We start from the raw sequence: 12720 nt of genomic DNA, 5'->3' as shown, positions 1-12720 counted from the left end.
TTTGTTTGTTTATTTATTTATTTATTTATTTACTACTATTTTTTTTTTTTTTTTTTAAGAGATTATGATAAATTATTTCAAAAATAATAATAATAATAAATAAATAAAACAAAACAAAACAAAATCGCGGTTGAAAATGAAAAATAATAAATTAAATTTTTCTTTAAAAAAAGTTTTGAAACAAAAACAATAATAATAATAATATTGACAACATTCTGATGTATGTAAAAAAGAAAAAAAATTTTTTTTTTTTTTAAATCATTATTAAAAAAAAAAAAAAAAAAAAAAAAAGTTAACATAAAAGTACAAGAAAATAAAAAAAATTTTTTTTTTTTCTTTTTATACATTTACATATACAAACTTTATATTATTATTATTATTATTATTATTATTATTTTTGTAGAAATTAAATACTTATATTTTATCAAGACAATCAAATAATATAACAAAACTTTAATACTTATGAACTTAAAGTTTTGTTTTACAATAACTATAAAAGAAAAAAAAATAAAATATGTAAAATTTACATAAACATATGTACATGTGTTGTGTGTGTGTGTGTGTGTTTGATGAGTGTATGTTCATTTTCTATAAAGTTATTTAATTTATTTTTGTTTCTTTAACTATTATACAACAATAACAATAACAACAACAAACACAACAACAACAACCACAATAAAAATAATAATAATTTCATGAGCTTTGAAAAAATCAAGGTTGAAAACATCTAGTCAAATATATTGGAAGAGTAATATTTTCTTTTTTTTTTTTTGTATTAAATATAAGAAAAGATAGATAATAATGATAATAATAATAATTTTCATATCAGCCGCTTAATTAATTTGTTTTTTTTTTTTTTTTTTTTATCTTGGTGCAATCTATCTCTTTTTTTTTTATTATTTAAATAATTATATGAGTTTTGTATTAATTTTTTTTTGTATTATTATTATTATTTGATTATAAACAATGAGTTATTGTTTAATATATCAAATATAAGTCGGAAATGCCACGGGTAATTTTATTGTAAATATAATTTGAGTTTTTTTTTTTATAAATTTAAACAAATCTGATTTAAAAAAATAAAAAAAATATTATTTTTTTTCTTTTGTGTGTTGGTAACACTTTTGTAAAATAATTTATTTATATATAAATGTTTATTAGCGTTGACCAAAGATTATTTGTATCTTATTTAATAAAAATTGGTTTTCTGGTTTTTTTTTTTTTTTGCATAAAACATCTATATAAACAGGTATAGATGGTTGTAATTTGTATTCATTTATTTGACAATGTAATAAAATACATAAAAACAAACAGCAGGGTCCAAAACAATAAAATTTTTGTATAACAATTTTTTCTTTCTTTCTTTTTTTCAAATGTATTTAAATAAGTATAAATTTTTTTGTTCAAACACAGGTCTACAAAATGAATTTTTCTTTCTTTTTTTTTTTAAATAAAAATTTGAGTTTTCACGAAAAAATTGTTTAGTTTTATATTTTTTTTAATAATGATTAAAATAAAAAATAAAAATTTTGATGTCGATTTTCTTTTTTTCTTTTTAAATTAAAATAAAAGTATAATTATAAAAATTTTGTAAAGATTTATAAGAAAAAAAAAAATATATATATATAAAAATTAATTTTTACTAAATAATAAATAATTTTCATATCATTTTTTAATGACATTATCGAATAAATTAATAAATGTACTCAATTATGTACGTTTGAATTATATAAATCATCATCCATAATCATTTTTTAAACTTTTTACCGTTTTCATTATGTTCATACGTAATGCATTTTTATTAACTGAACGATGAATAATTATTCAAAAAACAATATAAAAAAACAGTACTTACAACAAATGATAATGATTTTTTCTTTTTTTTGCGTCTGTAACTGTTTTTAATAAAAATTTTAAACTTATATATAAATTAAAAACTCACTTCACTTTGTATTAAACGTTTTTTCCAATTGTCACCGCCATTTTGAACTGAGACACGGCAAAAATGAAACGTCTACTTCCACGACGAAAAAAAAAAACAAATTGTCAATGTTGAATAAGTAGTATTAAAATTTTAAAATGTTTTCAATAAATTTACCCATCAAAATTCCACTAAATTCATTTAAAACTCAATTGTCAGGTTGCCAAAAGAATTATTTAAGCGCTAATAATTATGGTTTAATTTTTCAAAAGTTTGAAAATAATTCAAGGGCAGATCTCTGGTATCTTTTTATTCATTTTTCTCGTACTGTAAAATTTATTAATTTAATTTTTAATTTTTATTTTTTTTTTTACATTATTAAGAGAAGTTTGAAAAATAAAATTTTATGATTGCAATAGTATGATAATAATCGTGCGTGATATGTTTATATAACAAAAATAGGCTGTGTATACTTGAATAATATTTGCATGAACTTGATCAAGGAAGATTATTTATGTATGTTTATTTTTAGGTGATTTAAAGAAATGTTAAAATGGGTACAAAAAAAACAGATTCAGAAACAGACAATAAAGTTGAAAATTACAGTAAAACATTGGGGTTTGCAAACTTAAACTTATTAAAAAAATCCTTGGATTCTAAAAATTTAGGTACATTATGGAATCCTTTAAATTGGGATTTAAGAGAATTCATTTGTGGTTGGGGTTCGGCTTTTATTAATATCTGTGTAACTTATCCCATCAACAAAGTTACATTCAGGCAGGTAAGTTTTAATTTTTTAAACTATTTTCTTTAATTATTTAATATTATTGACAGATATATATATATAATCTTTTGAGTAAAAAAAATTTGAAAATTTAAATATAAAAATGTTGTAACAGTCAATTTTTTTAACTATGTGCAGAGATAAAATCAAAGATAAAATAACACTAACACACTAATTGATTTTAAAGCTAAGAAAATTTATTTAATTTTCAATTTACAGATGCTGCATAATCTTTCACCGATAAATGCAATTAAACAAATATCCAATGAAGGAATATATGTATTGTACAGAGGAATACTCCCACCCCTTTGTCAGAAAACAACTAGTTTATCACTCATGTTTGGTGTATATGAAGGCTCAAGAATGCCATTACAAGAAATGGTTTCTCCTATGAAAGCCAAGGCATTAGCTGCTCTTATTGCAGGAACTACAGAAGCAACATTAGCTCCATTGAAAGAGTTCAAACTTTTTCTCAAGAACCCCAAATATCAAAAGAATTTACTAATATGAAACATGCTTTTAAAACCATAGGCACTGAATATGGTTTCAGAGAGTTTTACAGAGGACTTGTACCTATTTTTTTGCGAAACGGTCCTTCAAATATATTCTATTTTTTTTTGAGAGATGCAGCCAAAGAAATGTTGAACAAAAAAAATGGAAACTGGTATAGTAAAATGTTTGGTGAATTTATATGTGGTGGCCTAATAGGAGGTATGATAAGTAGTTTTTTCTATCCTTTAAATGTGGTAAAAGTACATTTGCAAAGTAAACTAGGTGGGGAATTTCAAAACATCTATTCAGCTGTGATACAAATATACAATGAAAGAGGAAGAAAAGTATCGTCTTTTTACAGAGGAGTACATTTAAACTATACTAGGGGTTTTATAAGTTGGGGAGTAATAACAGTTTCATCAGAAACTATTAGAAGATTTATTTATTAATATTAAGTTATTATAGTTCAAATAATTTTTTTTTTTTTTTAATTTTTATTATTTATTTGTTATAAATATTTATTAAACAATAAATTATATTTTTATGATTTTCTATCATAAACTTGTGAGAGAAAAAAAATTGTGACTTTTAGCATTCTGTGTTATTTATTAAAACAATATTTATTGCCACCATATTATTAAAAATTATTTTTAATAAATTATTTTGAATTAATACATAAAAAAAAATTTAATGCAGTCAGTATTTGTTATTAATTTTAACGTTTATTGTATTATATATTTTAATGTTGTTAGTTTTATTATTTCTGTTAAACTGAATTTTTAATATCGAAATATTTCATTTTTATTAGGGAAATAATTTTGCTTATTTATTTTTCGTTTAAAAATAAATAAATAAATAAAAATTATTATTTATATGTGTATGGCTGAAATATTTAATATAAGTAGTAAATTATAAAATTATAATTTTTATTTTAATTGTAAATGTAATTATTTAAAATAAAATAATAGTTAAATAAAAAAAAAAAAAAAAAAAAGACATTTTTAAAAATTTCTTTTTTTGAATTTTGTTTTTTTATTCCATCTATTTATTTATTTTTTTTTTTTTGAATTCATGCACTGTTAGTAAATAAATATAAATTTAAAAATGTACAGCTGTGTAGCTGTACATGAGATTAATTCCATTAATTTAAAATAAAAAATATCCTTACCTGTTGGTTTTCCATTTCTCGGTTTTCTTTGCTATTCGACACTGTTTATTGTCTCATTGGTAGTTATTAATGTAAAACATTAAAGATTTTTATCGACTTCTGAAAATAAAGACAAAAGCAACAAACATTTTAAAATTAAAAAGAAAACAAAAATTAAATAATAAACTTTTGTTTATACTTACATTTGATATTCATCTTTTTTTTTAAAGCAAAGATAAAAAAAATTTATGTCATAAAATTAATTTTATAAATTTGGGTTAAAAAATAAACTTATCAATACAAATTTGTACCTCTATTTTTTTTTTCTTTATAAAAAATTACACAAATGATTATAATTTATAATTTTATTACTATTACAGCTTCGTACAAAAATTTTTAAAATGTTTTCTAATTTAATATCTCCTGATTTATAAATATATTAATTTCTTTTTTTTTTTTTTTCATTCTAACTAAATATAAATTAATTTTTTTTTTCCAACACTTTTTTTTATCTATGAAAATTTAATGGTGTAATTTAGAATAACAAGAAAAAATGTCACATCGTTTTAATTTTATAAATAAATTTGTTTTAATTTAATTTTGTTATATTTATTATATTCCTTTTTTGGGGTTTAAAGCGATATGCTTTTGATTAGTACGAATTATATTGAAATTAATTAATTTTTTTTTGGTAAAAATATTTTGCTAAGTATAAATTAGAAAAAGACCTTATTTCAAGAATTGGCGGGAATCTTATTGAATACATCCAATAATTAATTTACAGCATATTTGATGAGCATCTTTACTTATTTAATAAAGTTTACACGTAGGAAATAAAAAAAAAACTTTCAGATCAGTGCGAATCTGACACCCAAAAAAGAAAAATGAACATTAACAAAAGTCAAAGTAATCGAAACAGTGTCAAAAATATTTTTAATGGCGCGGAACAAATTTAATTATTTTTTAATACGATACAAAAAATTAATTGATAAAATACTTTGGATTTTTACCACATTTTGACTTAGTTCAGTACATTAATTTATTTATCGACATAAATACATTTTAAATAATTTTATAATTATTTATATTTATTTTAAAAACTAATTTTTAGTTTAATATTTATATATGTAATTTGTATTAATTATAGTTCTGATGCATCATGCAAATGATCAGATCCTTTAGGATTAAAGTCCGTTTTATGAACGAATAAACCTTCCATTGCTTTCCATTCTGTATTTGATGAATCGTATGATGTACCGATAATTTCGTGTTGTCCATGAATAGGTCTACCATAAGTTCTCCCACTTGCAGCTAAAAATCTAAAAACACAGAATACTTTTAATTTTTATTCTCTGGATTCAAAAAAAAAAAAAGAAAGAAACTAAACTAAACTTACACATCAGTGTCAACATGTTTTAATTTAATATGATCATTCCTCTCCCAATATTTTCGATGGCAGAGAACAATCCAATTATCTCCAGTATCACCTTCTCCTTTGTTACCATAAGCTGAAACTTCTTGATTCCCCGATATTGGAGATGAAAAATGATGAGAATGTAAATTTTTTTTTGTTTCCAAGTGTTCAAGTCTAATTATATCTCCACATTTAACTGCTTCTCTAAAGTTTAATTTAAATTTAAAAAAAAAAAGATATTAATTACTTTCAATTTTTAAAATAATAAGAATAATTTGCAAAAAGTAATTTGGTTTTTTTTACCCTCTAACACATAATTTCCCTGATTCTCCTTTGATAACCCAATGAGAATTAATGTCTTCAGATAATTCTACTCCAGTTACACTTTGCTGACCAGATCCAGTACCATATTTAACGTCATGTGAATGAAGTCTAACTTCATAATTTGCATTCATAAGCTTTATGACTGATCCATAAGTTACATATTCATTAAATCTACCTAAATAAAATAAAAACATTTTTATAATACATACACTCAGTTTATAGTATTTGTAAGAAAATTGCAATAGCCGTTCGATGATAGTAAAATGTAAAGACATAAAAAGAACGTGTTTTTAAATTACCTAAAACACCACGTATTCCACAATAAGTTAGAAATAAGTAAACTAAGCCCAATATATTCATTTCTGTAAAGCTTTAAAGATTGAATAATAACAAAAGCGGTTGAATCAAATTATATATATACAGTTGCACAAAATATATTAGAATTGATTTGTCACACCAATCTAAAAACAGTTTTCTTTCATTGTAACGCTATTTTCACCATTTTACCGCTTATCAATAACAGCAATAGTCAAAATCAAAAAAAAACAAAAATTAATTTCGAAAATTGATAAAGTCATACATTAGTATAAACGTCGAAATATAAGAAACGTGAATGCTTTTGATTCGTTGCAATAAATGACGTGGCTCCAGAAATAATGTAAATAATAGTGGTGATGTACATAAAAAACTAATAAATAATAATGTTAATAATGTATTATAATGTTTTTTTAATTTTCAATTCCGTACCTTTATATTTTATTGAATTTCCTTTCTTTCTTTTTTTTTTAAGTAAATAGTTTGTTGTAAATTTTTTTTTGTAAATATGGAATCGGACACGTCAGATAAAAAAATTTCGTTAGATGATTTACCAAAGGAAGAGATTATCAAAAAATACAATAACTTGTTATCACTAGCTAAAAAAGCAAAACAGGCAAAACAAGGTAAATCGAAAATCCATCATATCATATAATTACTATAATGTAGTTTTATTTAATATAAGTCAAAGTAATGGAAAAACAATGAGCTTATATTGTAGTAATAACAGCTATATTTTCTTGGGTTTTTGAATTTTTTGTTTAATAAAATTGTTTAAAATTTATCTTATTTGAAAAAATGTAAAATCAAAGTCAGTCAAATTATTGTAACTGATTTGTGTCATATAAGTTTTAAGTATTCGAATTAAGAACAGTTTTTTTTTTACCTTATATCGATGCAATAATCCATTAAAGATTAGTTTTCTAGTTATATTGATTATATACAAAAACATGTTGTGTGATTTTTTAGTTAAAAGTAACAATTCAGAATTTCTGTTTTTTTTTCTCACTATATTTAAATAATGGCTGAAACATTGATTTCTGTTCAGTTCAGACAGTGGCATCTTTTTTAGCAGGGAAACGATCAGAATGTTTTACTAATAAATTTAAAATTTTATTTTATTTTTAATATTTGCCATATTCAAAATTATTTCAGATACTGCAGAAGAGCTTAAATTATCAAAAGAAAATGAATCGAAATTGTTATTAGAAATAAAAACATTAAAAGAAATAGTAGAATCCTTTACGGAGAAACAAAAGCAATTTGCCGAAGTTGAAAATAAAATAAGGCAAACTAATGAAAAAAATAATGAATTGCAAAATTCTTTAGTTTTATTAGAAGATAATTTGAAATCTAAAATATCAAAATGTGAGGATCTTGAGAAAAAACTACAAACTGAAAGTGATAAATTTCTAAATTTACAAGAAAAATATTCGGTAACTTTAAAAAATTTCGAGGAGTTGAAGGAAAATTTTGCCAAAATTGAAAGTGAAAAAAAATCATGTGATGAAAAATTAAAATCTTTTGAAAAACAAGAAAATGAATGTGTTGACAAACAATTTGAAAATATAAATTTAGAAAAAATGCAACTTGTCGAATTGCTAAATGAAAAAAAAAATGAAATAAATGAATTATCGGAAAAATTAAATGTATTAAGAATTAGTTCTAAATATTTGCCTGATAATTGGAATGATATAATAAATGAAAACAATAAGTTAAAATGTTTATTAAATGCATCAAACTTAAAAACTGATGAAAAATCATCAATTGATCCTACAAATTTAGTAAGTTCTAAGCCTCAAGAGTATTTTAAGGAAAATGAATTGGAAAATAATGAAAAACCAGATAACAGTATTTTATCAAATTCAGAAACTCATCAACACATTTTGGAAAAGGTAAAAATTTTAGAAAAAGAAAATAATGAATTAATAAATAAAATAGAACAAAACAAAATAAAATTTGATAACGATATTAAATTGTTGGAGGAAAATTTGGAAGGTGAAAGAAAAAATTTTGCAGAAGAAAAAAACAAAATGGAAACGTTATTTAAAAAAAAAATAGAAGAATTAGAAAGTAGTGATTTAAAATTTTTAGAAAATGAAAGAGGTGATTTAGAAAATTTCCCGAATGAAGAAAATTCGAGGTCAGAGACAGTAGAAAAATCAAATAATGAGAGAACTTTTCATTCGGATAGCATGAATAAAGAAATAAAAGAAGAAAATTTATTTAAAAGTGAATTAATTAAATTAATTGATAAAATACAGAATGCATCACATGATGACATTAAAGCAACAAACGAAAATAACAGTATTTTGGATAAATCAAATATTACAAAAGACTTAAACAATGATTTAGATTTTTTTAAATTAATAGAAATTTTAAATGAAATTATAGAAATAAAGTTTAATGCAATGAAAAAAGAATTAGAAAATCTACATGAAAAATATAGTTTAATAAATTCTGAAAAAGAAATTATTAGTAAACAATTGGAAGAACAGGTTATTTTAAGCGATGAAAAAAAAAAAAAAGAAAAAGAATTCATAAAAGAAATTGAAAATTTAAAAATGGAGATTAAACATTTACAGGTTGAAAACAAAGAAATAAAACATGAACAGTTAGAAATTGAAAAATCCAAATGTATGAATGATGGAAAAAATTTTGAAGTTGAATCTAAAGGTAGTGATTTAGAAATTAGTAGTAAAAAAATAGATGAGGAATTAAAAGAAAATCGTTTAAAGGAGGAAAATGAATACCTTAAAAATGAAATTAAACAAATAAAAAATAATTATAACGAAACGGTGAATTTAGTTCGAAAAAAATTAGAAGATCTTTTATCTTCTTTCACGTGTGTAAAACATTTAAGAAATGAATTTAATAAAGAAATTAAAAGCAAATTGGAAAAATTTAGAGCGGAGCAAACGGAAACGAGGCAAAATATAGAAAATGTTGTTGTAAAATACGTTGGACAATTACACAGTGGAAATTCTGAACTTCTCAGCGAAATGAATGACATGAATCAGGTATTATTATTATTATTATTATTATTAGTTATAATCACGTTTGTGATAAATGTGTCTCAATTAATAGAAAAATAATTCTTTAAAGGTTTTGAAAGAAAGAGGAGAAGCAATTTCTAAATTGGAACAATTAACAGAGAATTTGAGGAAAGAATTAGAAGAAGCACGGATGAAAATTTCGTCGCAGAATATAAAATTGACGGAAAAAGTGAAAAAAATTGACGAAATGGAGGAAGAAATAAATAAAACAAAGTTAGAGGTCGAAAGTAAACACAAAGCCATGAGAGAAATGGAAGAAGAAATGTGGAGAATGAAAAATAATGACGGTACGGTTGAAACGTTGAGTTCAAGCACGATAAGTAAAGCAGAAGAAACTGCGAGATTTGCTGAATTGGAAGATAGTTTCGAAGAAAGATATTCAAAGGTAAAATATTTTTCAAATTTATAATTTACGGTTAAGGAATAAAATTATTATTTTTGAAAATGCTTAAAATATATATATATATTCGCAGTTGAAAGTGATTGCCGTGAAATTAAAAAAAAAATTGAAAGATTTACAACAACAAGTGGAAGCAGAAAAAATAAATTTAAAAACGACGGAAGCAGACTATCAGAATAAAATAACGGGTTTTCAAAATCAGATAAAAGGTTTTCGTAAAATCCAAGCGGATTATGATAAATTGCAAGATGTTTTGGATGAGGAAAAAAGGGAAAAGACGACGTTGAAAAAAAAAATTGAATCCGCGGATAGAGAAATTATTTTATTCAAACAACAATTGGAAGAATCGAAATTAGAAAGGGATAAAATGAAAGCCGATAAAATCAGGTATGTAAATGATTTTTTACCCTCTTTTACTTTGCATTTTTGCAAATGTACAATTTTCAACGTAAATCAACATCATTTTTAGTTTTGAAAAGATTAAAAAAGAATTAACCGTTCATATATCCGAATTGAAGACTACAATAGAAAGGCAAAAGAAAGAAATGAGTCAATTGCAAATGGAATTGGATGAAATTAAGGGTCAGTTAACGGTCAAAGATAGGCACATTGAAGAAGAAAGAGAGAAACACAATACGGCCATGTTATTATTAGAAGAACAGAAAATAGATTCGAAAAAACATAATGTTTTAGAATTGGAAATGGCAGCCTATGAAGTAAGTTATGGTTGATTTTTTTTTTTTTTTTTTAATTTTCAACATGTCATACAATGACTTTATTTTTTGTAGAAAACAGCAGAAGATCTCAAAAACAAGTTGGATGTAAAAGACAAATTATTGAAAGATTTACAAAATCAATTAGAGAGTGAAAAAACACAAAGAGAATGTCAAGAAAAAGAAATAAATCGTTTGAAATCAAACGTGAACGAGGAAGAATTGAAAATAAATAATTTTCAAACTCAAATAAAACAATTAAACGACGAATTAATGACAATAAAAGGAGACAATGAAAAAAAAATGGAAATGATAAAAAATTTTGAAAAAAATATCGAAAATAAAAATAGGGAAATTGAAAATTTGTCCGTGGAAATAAAAGAGATAACAACGGAAAAGTATAGAAATGAAGAAAAATTTAAAAATAATGAAGATAAACTTTGCAGACAAGTAATAAATAATTATTTTATTACTTATTATCGTTAAATTAATTTAAATGAATGCATTTCCTTAAAAACGATTGTTATTTTTTTTCAGATTCATGCTTTTGAAGAAAAATTATCTGCACTTCAAGACGTTTTAAATCAAAAAGAAATTGAAATAAGCGAATTGAAAAATGAGTATCAGGCATATAAGGTACGAGCTCAAAGCGTTTTAAGACAATCGCAAAAAGAAATAAATCCAAGTAAACAACAAAACGCTTTGGAAGAATTGGAACAATTAAAAAGCACATCGGATTCATTGAAAATAAAGTAAATTAATTATAGAATTGCATGAGTAAACCAAAAAAAAAAAAAAAAAAAAAAATACAAATACCTGTTTCCGTTACAGATTAGAAGAATCTTGTAAAAAATTAAAAATTTACACGGAAGAAAATGGAAATTTATTAGAAGAGAAAAAAAAATTATTCGAAAGAGTTCAAGAATTAAATTTAAATTTAACCGAGTTGAGAAATGAAAATCATAAATTGAAAGAATTGAAACAAAAGGATAAGGATGAATTTTTAGAAAATATCAGAATACAAAAAGTCAAAAGCGATACTCTCGCACAGTGTTTTCAGGTATTATTCTAATTCAATTCTGTTCATTAATAAGGTATGAAATTGTTAAAGAAAAAATTTTTTTCAAATAATAGAATGACATAGAAGAGCTTAAAAAGAAACACGATGAAGAAATGAAGAGGATTATCAATGAGCTGGAGCAAGTTAAAAAGCATAACACGCTCATAGCAAAACCCGATTTTAAACAAAAAGAAAAAAATGTAGACAAAAGAAAGGTTCTGGGAGGATTTGTTCCCTTAAAAGTTGAAAAAGAACCTTTGGACGTGATGCTCCTCGAAAGGGAAGAATGCGAGGAAAGTGACATTTTTTGTTTTCGTTTTAATTGTTTTCTTTAAAATGAAATTAATTTTTTATTATTTCATTTGATTATTTAGGGTTCGGAAAGTGTGGATTCGGTTTCTCCTCAGGCATCGAATAACTTAATACCTTTGGAACAATTACTTAATCAATCCGATTTGGGGGATGATAAAAAATCACGACAGGATGTACTTGAGTTAAGTGGAAGATTGGAAAAAAATGAAAACAGGATAAAACATTTAACGGTTCTTTTGGCGGATGCGGAAAGCGATTCGGCACGTTTGGCACAATTGAACGAAGTTTTAAAAGAAGAAATAAAAAGATTGCAAAGAAGTTTGGAAAGGGAAAAACACGCGCAAAATTCTGAATATTTAAAAAACGTCATAATTAAATTTGTGAGTTTGCACAACGTCGACGAAAAGGTTCGATTAGTTCCGGTTTTAACGACGATATTAAAATTAAGTCCCGATGAAGAAAATACTTTATTGAATTATGCAAAAGGTACGACGGAAAACGTTAATCAAAGTTGGGGAATTAATTTAGGACTTTGGTCGAGTAGATGATGATGATGATGATAACTTTTCCCGTGTAAAATTTTCTTTTTTTTTTTATCATCTTTTTTTGCCATTAAAGATTATGCAATAAATATATATAAAATTCATTCCATTATGTTTGTGAATTGATAACAGTAATAATATGCAAATAATAATAATAATAATAATTAATCCGTTTCACATTTTCTGATTTATTTACGATTAATTTTTTATAAAAATTTACATGATTATTAAGAAATAAAA

General features: G+C 23.3%; 3 protein-coding genes across 3 annotated transcripts; 2 read left to right on the top strand and 1 right to left on the bottom strand.

Moving 5' to 3' along the window:
• Window positions 1–2474: 2474 nt before the first annotated feature.
• On the top strand, window positions 2475–3967 carry Phum_PHUM167520 (mitochondrial carrier protein, putative; the record flags this gene model as incomplete). The annotated part of the gene is made up of 5 exons (XM_002424944.1): window positions 2475–2526; window positions 2590–2702; window positions 2925–3163; window positions 3328–3601; window positions 3950–3967. 5 exons carry the CDS (start codon window positions 2475–2477, stop codon window positions 3965–3967), a joined length of 696 nt encoding a protein of 231 aa, XP_002424989.1.
• A 1518-nt stretch (window positions 3968–5485) lies between these two features.
• On the bottom strand, window positions 5486–6442 carry Phum_PHUM167510 (Stromal cell-derived factor 2 precursor, putative; the record flags this gene model as incomplete). The annotated part of the gene is made up of 4 exons (XM_002424943.1): window positions 5486–5663; window positions 5741–5962; window positions 6062–6257; window positions 6382–6442. The coding sequence occupies 4 exons, from the start codon at window positions 6440–6442 to the stop codon at window positions 5486–5488; spliced, it is 657 nt and encodes a 218-aa protein (XP_002424988.1).
• Window positions 6443–6905: 463 nt separating this feature from the next.
• On the top strand, window positions 6906–12486 carry Phum_PHUM167500 (GRIP and coiled-coil domain-containing protein, putative; the record flags this gene model as incomplete). The annotated part of the gene is made up of 10 exons (XM_002424942.1): window positions 6906–7023; window positions 7553–9348; window positions 9503–9838; window positions 9927–10240; window positions 10323–10569; window positions 10642–11016; window positions 11104–11318; window positions 11398–11626; window positions 11701–11889; window positions 12001–12486. The coding sequence occupies 10 exons, from the start codon at window positions 6906–6908 to the stop codon at window positions 12484–12486; spliced, it is 4305 nt and encodes a 1434-aa protein (XP_002424987.1).
• Between the last annotated feature and the right edge of the window lie 234 nt (window positions 12487–12720).

This window comes from Pediculus humanus, genomic scaffold (assembly GCF_000006295.1).
Source record: "Pediculus humanus corporis 1103172107513 genomic scaffold, whole genome shotgun sequence".
Taxonomy (NCBI): Eukaryota; Metazoa; Arthropoda; class Insecta; order Psocodea; family Pediculidae; genus Pediculus; species Pediculus humanus.
Note: the sequence above shows the minus strand (reverse complement) of the source record. Positions and strands in the feature narration are given on the sequence as shown.